This window comes from Triplophysa rosa, unplaced genomic scaffold (genome assembly GCF_024868665.1).
Source record: "Triplophysa rosa unplaced genomic scaffold, Trosa_1v2 scaffold36_ERROPOS532353, whole genome shotgun sequence".
NCBI classification, from domain to species: domain Eukaryota; kingdom Metazoa; phylum Chordata; class Actinopteri; order Cypriniformes; family Nemacheilidae; genus Triplophysa; species Triplophysa rosa.
Window position 1 is genome coordinate 101020 of NW_026634375.1, and position 9035 is coordinate 110054.

The following is a 9035-nucleotide window of genomic DNA, read 5'->3' on the forward strand; positions in this document are numbered from 1 at the left end:
GACATTTGAGTTTTGATTGAGCGTGGAATCTTCCTGGCACGACAGAAGTTGGCTCATGTTATAATATTCACAAGTGTCACTGAATTACATTTGATCCCATGAGGGTTTTTATTCAAACTGATCATATCTTCAGTTCTCTGGCGTGGCTTCAGCGCTGCACGTGACGCTGAAACATGTTTTTGCAATGTGTTTAGTAATGAATCGGCATGAGGACGTTTACATATGATGTGCCGTCACGAATGACAAAGACTTTGACAGAACTTTGAAGGGTTATTCCATATAGCAAGGCCAAGCCACACAGACGCGTTAACAGCGGCACACTGATGTTTAGGCTTGATTGAACATACTATTGGTCTCTTTACACTTGGTCACTTTGTAGAGTTCACTTTGGTCATGATGTGAAAGAGCGTTTTACAATTATAAAGCGGGACGAATAAGAGACGACAGGAGGTTCAACCAACTCGCAGACTCACATCTTCGCCCAATCACACGATGAGACCCTTTCTTCTGATGTCTGTCCAGTCTATGTTCTCCAAAACCTCTGGAAACGAACACATCACCTGTTGATTTAGTTTTCAAGGAATGAATGTTGCCTTCACGTGCTCTCAGAAATGTGATTGTTCTTGGAAAGAATGGAAGACGCCAGATTCATGCTTGCACAGCTGTTGTGGGATGTTGGTGAATTACATGCTATTTCTGCTGTTTGAAACCTACCCTTACCAAAAGTAACCATGGTTTAAAACAAAAAAGCATGGTTTTACTACAGTTTAAAAAAAACGATAGTTACTGTAGTAAAGCCATGGTTACTACACTTTTACCCCCCCCCTCCGAAAAATGTTTTCATAAGGGTACAATATCCTTCAAATGATTATTCATGAATGTAAATATGTATTAATTTAACAAGTCAATGAAGCTGTAAAGCATCTGCCACAGCAAAAATCCTTCTCCCATCTGAGAACCGCGACCATGTTTAAAGTTCTTAAGGCGTTTAGATTTGGGTATCAAAATTGTTTTCTAATTTCATTGGAAACGCGACATCTGAGGGTGTATTTTACTTAGGAAACTCATATACCATAGAATACAATGCATTGGAATGAGATGAAACGACGGCGTTGGACAAAAGTCTAAAATGGTAATCAGTAGTAGTATCATTGAGCTCCTGGGGTGTAAGGAATAACATTGCAGTGTAAACCATTTACTTTTTACTTTTCTCCAAAGCGACTTAGTGCATTTGTTTCTAAGAAAGTAAACCAGACATCATCTGCTGTGGGACGACACCGCTGGACTCGAGAGGTGTTTTGTTTCATTGAATTTGATCTTTACTGGTCTTTCTCACATTGCTCATGGAGTGCGTGACCTGTTGATGACAGAGACGTAATGTTTATGGAACCGGTGAAGAAGAGATGAGTAACAGCAAGTTTGTTCTACATTCAAACCTAAAAGACTGTTTTATGCACACACTGTTAGATAAACATTGAAAGATGTTTTTACTGAAGTAACTATAGTTGAAGTATTCCTGTTGAAATAAAAACAATAGAACCCTGCCCAAAATACAACAGAAAATGTAATGGATTTAATGGTTATAATGGGACTTGTATTGTATGGATACTTGTTGTCTACTTGTATGTGATGGATTCTATTGGTGGGACGGTAAATCCTATTGGAATAAAACCCAAACACACTACAAAGATTCAATCAAATTCACAATTCATCGTTTTTTCAGCAGGGGTGGTATTTGCAGTAAAACCACAAATGTACCATTTTCTCTATATTAGTACTCTATATAATACTCAAATGAAGCTATTTTTAGTAAAACCACAGTAACTAAATGTACCATAGTTTCATTATACTAGCTATAGTTTATGTTTGTAGTTAAATTATGGTAATAAATCCAACAAACACATTTACTATTTACAAGAACCTTACTACTTACTGGTAAAACTGGTAAAGGGAATATACAAAATAAAAGAACACTGCTTATAAATACATATAGGCCTAGGGGGCTAATGAGGATAATTAGGCTAAATGATCATACAGGATTATATCTAAACTAAACATATGAAGCTCTTAATGGAGTTGCTCACTTCAAAATTTCCCCCCATTGACTTTCCACAGTAGGAATAAAAATGACAGAACTTTTCCTTTAAGACCGCTGATACTGTGAGCTACTCAGTGTATTCAGTAGGGTGCTTCAGAGGCATAAGGTATACGACAATAAAACAATGCACCACTGACATAATGGACATTTACTTTTAATACCTGAGTACTTTTAAAAGCACGTACTTCTGTACTTTTACTTAAGTAAGAATCTGTCTTTACAACTTTTACTTGTAGTGAAGTTGTGTACTTCGTCCGTTGGTTGCAATTTGCAATCTCACCACTAGATGCCGCTTAATTTCACTGACTGGTCCTTTAAAGATCAAGCTTTATTTGAAAGCATTTGCAGCATGTATTCAGTCCTTCTGAAAAACGTTTATTTAATAACTAAATACATTTCATTAGAGTATATGCATACAGTACTATAGTGTTTGTATTGTTATTATTGTTTCTAAAGGCTAATTCACACTGATCCAACAACAAATGTGTTTGTTGGAGTCCACTGGATCAGTGCTTTGGCCATCGGCAGTGTTTTATTGCCACAATATGACACCGACACACACTGAACTCTTTTATTAGATTCACAGACACGCCTGTTTTCTCAAACACACAAGCAGGAAAGTGGATGGAGGAAAAGTGAAAGTGTTGTTGAGCTGTGGTGTGTATTTGTGGTAAAATGGCAGAAGGTATTTCAGAGGATCACTTCATGTGTTCAGTGTGTTTGGATCTACTGAAGGATCCAGTGACGCTTCACTGTGGACACACTTACTGTATGAGGTGCATCACAGACTGCTGGGATCAGGACGATCAGACGGGAATCTACAGCTGCCCTCAGTGCAGACAAACCTTCAGCCCTCGGCCTGTTCTAGGGAAGAATGTGGTGGTTGCTGAGATGGTGGAGAAGCTGAAGAAGACGAGACTTTCTGGTGTGTGTTACGCTGGAGCTGGAGATGTGGAGTGTGACGTCTGTACTGGAAGAAAACACAAAGCCATCAAATCCTGTCTGACGTGTCTCAAGTCTTACTGTCAAACTCATCTCCAGCAACACGAGAATCTCTTCAGAGGGAAGCTGATGGAGGGCGCTGGACGACTGCAGGAGATGATCTGCTCTCGACATGATAAAGTGACGGAGATCTACTGTCGCACTGATCAGAGATGTATCTGTGTGTTGTGTTTGGTGGATGAACACAGAAATCATGACACTGTATCAACGGCTGCAGCGAGAACAGAGAAACAGGTGAGAATGTCTTCCGTCACTATTCTGAGACCAGAACAAGACATTGCGTCAGAAGCTGAAGCTACAGGGAGTCAATCATTCCTCGCTCAATTTCATTTTCTTTCTTTTTACTTCCGTATTCTGACACATTTCCGAGTGAAAAGGATTTTCAAAGGAAAAAATTAGTGGGTGTGGCTTGCGTTGTTCACTGCGATTTGATTGGATGTGTAAAAACAGCTGTTGCATTGATTTTAAAATGAAGCTGGCAGCAGACTGACAGTTGAAGGGGAGGAGTTAACGCATGCTCCGCCCAAGCCGTCTGGATCGTCATTGCAGGGCGGGAGTGCATTTTCAGATTTTAACTGAATATTATTACATGAATTTAAAAAAGAAAATGACCAAATAAGAATTGTCCTTTTTATTTCACTGGGACTTTAAAGAAATGCTCTGTGATGCTCTTCACTGCAACGCCGAAGAGGGAATCAAGAGCATTAATGGATCCTTCTGTCCTCATCTTGTAAATCCACGAGACTGAGGCACAGGTGGCGCTGTAGCTCACACTCCACCTGATGGTGTTATAAGACTTCAGCTTCTGATGTGATGTGGACTGAACCACTCTCAAGGGGAACTGAGGAGACTCACATGCAAATTCAACTGCTCTAAAGTTTATAATCCTAGCAAAGATTAGATTAAACTTTATTGTCATTGCACATGTACGAGTACAAGGCAATGAAATGTGACCTCTGCATTTAACCCATCCAGAGAGTAGTGAACACACGCACAGCAAGTGGTGAACACACGTACACCCGGAGCAGTGGGCAGCTATCACTGCAGCGCCCGGGGAGCAAGTAGGAGTAAGGTGCCTTGCTCAAGGGCACCTCAGTTGTTACCCGCCGGCCCTGGGAATCCAACCGGCAACCTTCTGGTCACGAGTCCGACTCTCTGACCATTAGGCCACAACTGCCCCAGCAGTTCATTGATTTAATGTTGAATCACTGTTGAGAATAACCAGCAGAACATTAATTCTTTACTATTTGGGTTATACTTTATTTTTAAATAAATGTCTGTTGTCATGGTCTCCAGTCATGACCATGATGATGTTTCTCTATTATCTTTATTATGTAGAGAGTCATGTGTTTGATTTCTCAGAGTCAGTTAGGAGAAACACGGAAGAAAGTTCAGCAGAAGATCCATCAGAGAGAGAAACATGTTCAGGAGCTGAGAGACGCTGTGGAGTGTCATAAGGTGAACTGTGATGAGATGTGTGTGTGTGTTATTTATCTCTGATCCTGGGGTCAGTGATGGTGTGTGTGTGTGTGTTTGTAACTGTAATGTGTGTGTGTGCGTGCGTGCATGTGTGTAACTAATGTGTGTGCGTGTGTGTGTGTGTGTGTGTGTAACTGTAATGTGTGTTATTGTGTTCATGTGTGTGTGTGTGTTATTCTGTTATTTATCTCTGATCCTGGGATCAGTGATGGTGTGTGTGTGTGTGTGTGTGTGTGTGTGTGTGTGTGTGTGTGTTATTCTGTTATTGATCTCTGATCCTGGGGTCAGTGATGGTGTGTGTGTGTGTGTTATTGTATTTGTGTGTGTGTGTGTGTGTTATTTACACTGCGTTCCAAATTATTATGCAAATGATATCTTTCTCTGGTTTTCCTAATTTGTCGATGCAAATGACAGTCAGTATAATTTTCAAGTAATCAACAGTTAGGGTACATTTGGAATTTTATTGAACAAACCTCCCACTGACAACAGTATTTATTTAAAAAATGAAAAACTCAAAATGCACTGTTCCAAATTATTATGCACAACAGAGTTTGAAAACATTTCATAGGTTGTAAAAAACTGAAAATGGTCATTTGTTGAATTTGCAGCATTAGGAGGTCATATTTACTGAAATCAAAAGCTATTTCAATCAAAAACATCCTAACAGGGCAAGTTACATGTTAACATAGGACCCCTTCTTTGATATCACCTTCACAATTCTTGCATCCATTGAACTTGTGAGTTTTTGGATAGTTTCTGATTGAATTTCTTTGCAGGATGTCAGAATAGCCTCCCAGAGCTGCTGTTTTGATGCTAACTGCCTCCCACCATCATAGATCTTTCGCTTGAGGATGCTCCAAAGGTTCTCAATAGGGTTGAGGTCAGGGGAGGATGGTGGCCACACCATGAGTTTCTCTCCTTTTATGCCCATAGCAGCCAATGACACAGAGGTATTCTTTGCAGCATGAGATGGTGCATTGTCATGCATGAAGATGATTTTGCTACGGAAGGCATGGTTCTTCTTTTTGTACCATGGAAGAAAGTGGTCAGTCAGAAACTCTACATACCTTGCAGAGTTCATTTTCACACCTTCAGGGACCCTAAAGGGGCCCACCAGCTGTCTCCCCATGATTCCAGCCCAAAACATGACTCCGCCACCTCCTTGCTGACGTCGCAGCATTGTTGGGACATGGTGGCCATCCACCAACCATCCACTACTCCATCCATCTGGACCATCCAGGGTTGCACGGCACTCATCAGTAAACAAGACTGTTTGAAAATTAGTCTTCATGTATGTGTGGGCCCACTGCAACCGTTTCTGCTTGTGAGCATTGGTTAGGGGTGGCCGAATAGTAGGTTTATGCACAACTGCAAGCATCTGGAGCATCCTACACCTTGAGGTTTTCGGGACTCCCGAGGCACCAGCAGCTTCAAATACCTGTTTGCTGCTTTGCAATGGCATTTTTGCAGCTGCTCTCTTAATCCGATGAATTTGTCTGGAAGAAACCTTCCTCATTCTGCCTTTATCTGCACGAACCCTTCTGTGCTCTGAATCAGCCACAAATATCTTCACAGTACGATGATCTCGCTTAAGTTTTCGTGAAATATCGAATGTTTTCATACCTTGTCCAAGACATTGCACTATTTGACGCTTTTCGGCAGCAGACAGATCCTTTTTCTTTCCCATATTGCTTGAAACCTGTGGCCTGCTTAATAATGTGGAACGTCCTTCTTAAGTAGTTTTCCTTTAATTGGGCACACCTGGCAAACTACTTATCACAGGTGTCTGAGATTGATTTCAGTGATCCAAAGAGCACTGAGACACAATACCATCCATAAGTTTAATTGAACAATATAAAATTAAATGATTACGACACTTAAATCCAATTTGCATAATAATTTGGAACGCAGTGTATTGGTTTATTCCTCGCATAAAGCTATCGAATGACATAAAAAGTGCATTGGTGGTTTCATGATAGTCAGTCCTTTTTGAAGCTTAAGAGTAATTTATGCAGGGTCACAATCTGCAAAGGTTCACATACACTAACTTACACTAGTACACTAGAACTTAATAGCGTTAATGTAAATCATTCATGTAAAGCGTAGTTTTACATTACAAAAAAGTAAATTACAAAATAGTCATTTATTATGAAAGTCTACATCTACGTGCCCCTCTCCGTCCGTTTGTGATTGCGTGTCCATGCTGTGATGATCGCATTCCGGGGGTAACGTTAGGGGGAATTCCTCCGTCCATTCACTAACTTACTGCGTCCGAGGCTCTCGATCGCTTTTTGTCGAGTGAATTATACTTTCTCTTGTTCTGCTGATTAATTTACACACGCCCGGGAACAGAAACTGCTATTACAGCAGATAAACGTAAATAATACGAAGCGTCGACGCATTTCACGCACTTTAGTATTTTAGTAGTCGTCGTCGTAATCGACGACGTCGACGCGTCGTTGCAGCACTAATTGACAAACTGATACAGTTTTTCTGAGAAAGGTCAGAAGGGGGCAAGCTCACCATCATGGCCCGAGTTGAGAAGATGCTCTCCCAGGTCACAACCGAACACCCTCTCCCTGAGGATTCCTCTCTGCTTCAGCTTCTGCTTGGTTGGCCTGGACTTCATGAATGTGCGCAGGAACGTGATCAGTTTCCCGTGTTTCTTGGACACTAAAAGATAAAGATAAAAAATGTGAGGGTTATATTAACAGTAGTCATTTTTCATGTAAGGAAAGTGACACCGCATCCTGAAATCAAAGAGTGCAACAATAAGTGAACCAAATCAGCTTCATAGCGCAGGTTGGTGCCACTGAGAATAACGGCTTAAGCCTTAACTTTGTTCCTTTACTTTTGAAATTTGCCAATCCTTCATTGTGAGAGGACAACCTAGATCATAAAATAATGTTTCGTCAGCCGAGCAGAACAACTGCATTCATCCAAAAATTCCCTTTTACTCCAACAATATTCTTTGGGTGCCTGTACATCCTGTATAATACTTACACTCTGTGAATCAATGAAACGGTTATAAAGTAGCCAGGTCTAATACAATAGTGCCTGAACAATAAATTACAAACACACAAGTTGCAGCTCAGAGGCTCAGCTCTGGGAAAAACACAATTGGTGGGTAATTCACAACATATGTGAAAGTCTTTTTAAAGAAAGTACACTTTTCTCATTTGTTTGATTTTTGAAGGAGGCCAAGAAGCAGGAAGGACATCTCAAGCTGTTTGGACTCCCGAGCAGCTTGTGCTGACATTAGGCACTGACAGCAACAGCCATGCTTAAAGGAAACCAGCCACCTGGCCTTGAATTAGCATGATACATTCTTGGAGGTCAAAGAAGAAAAGTAGAGCAAAACAACTTAGAAATATATCAAGGACTTGACCAGAAACTACAAAAGCACCAAAAGAGAGGTTTCCCTAGAATATTCCTCATAAAAACATGAATACAAAAAAACTGTTTGCATATTGGGGCTGTACAATGCGCAAACATTCTGTTGCCAGAAACAATGTTAGAGCTATCACAACTGCTGCTGGAATTTCTGAAATGCACACTTTTCCATCTGTGTTTGTGTTTATATGTGTGAGCGTGTGTGAAGGAATTTGAAGGAGGTTGAGTAAAATGGTTAGTAAAAAGTTGAAATGTAAAAATGTGCTGCGTTTACACATTGAACTCCACAGTGATTTCAAAAATATGTGATTATTCGGACACAGAATCCACAGTGAACGTGGCAAGGGACACCTGCCAGCTGTGACCTCATCAATGGCTGCTCCATCGAGTGCCATTTCTTTTCATTTTTGAGAAATATCAACAGTCCTCTAACAAGAGGTCATAACCGGTATGAGGGTAATTCATTATTGTATAACCTGCAGTTTAATAAAAGCAGCCTTTATAGGAATTTCCTGTTCAACTTTTTAAGGGCCAATAAAGCAACTGCCATATTTTACAGGACCTCTCACTCTGAAATCCAGTGCATACCAAACACCTGCATACACTGAACCCAGATCAGCCTCTAGCAGCGTTGAACTGAAGGCAACGCTGATGACGTCACAGCACAACGTGCCTCTGACACGTTATACATTAAGCCAAGGATTCTTAAAAAATCCCAGTCGCCGTTTCGTTTCATCTGGAGTTCGGGTGGTTTTAGACGAACTTAAATGTAATAAATACTCGATCGTTAACAGCATATAGAAAACTGACAGGGCGATTAGCTCTCAAGAAAAGTAATACGAGCAAAAGCAAGAAAACGTCAAGGAAAAACAAAATGCCCGTTTTACAGTACCAATAAATAAAACGATAAAAACCGAGACACGAGTTTGACAATTCAAGCACGTCTGATTTAGCTAGCAACTGTATCAGCTGTACTAACAAGCAACTTTACAACTTACCTTATGTCCAAGTGTGAAATATCCGTGAATTAAATCCAAGAAACGGGAAAAGATTACTTAAAGCT

General features: G+C 40.5%; 1 protein-coding gene across 1 annotated transcript; it reads left to right on the forward strand.

Annotated features, from left to right (window-relative positions):
- Nucleotides 1-2525: 2525 nt before the first annotated feature.
- LOC130550618 (E3 ubiquitin/ISG15 ligase TRIM25-like) lies at nucleotides 2526-4600 on the forward strand. The gene is made up of 2 exons (XM_057328117.1): nucleotides 2526-3334; nucleotides 4463-4600. Exons 1-2 carry the CDS (start codon nucleotides 2774-2776, stop codon nucleotides 4598-4600), a joined length of 699 nt encoding a protein of 232 aa, XP_057184100.1. The 5' UTR covers nucleotides 2526-2773.
- Nucleotides 4601-9035: the final 4435 nt, after the last annotated feature.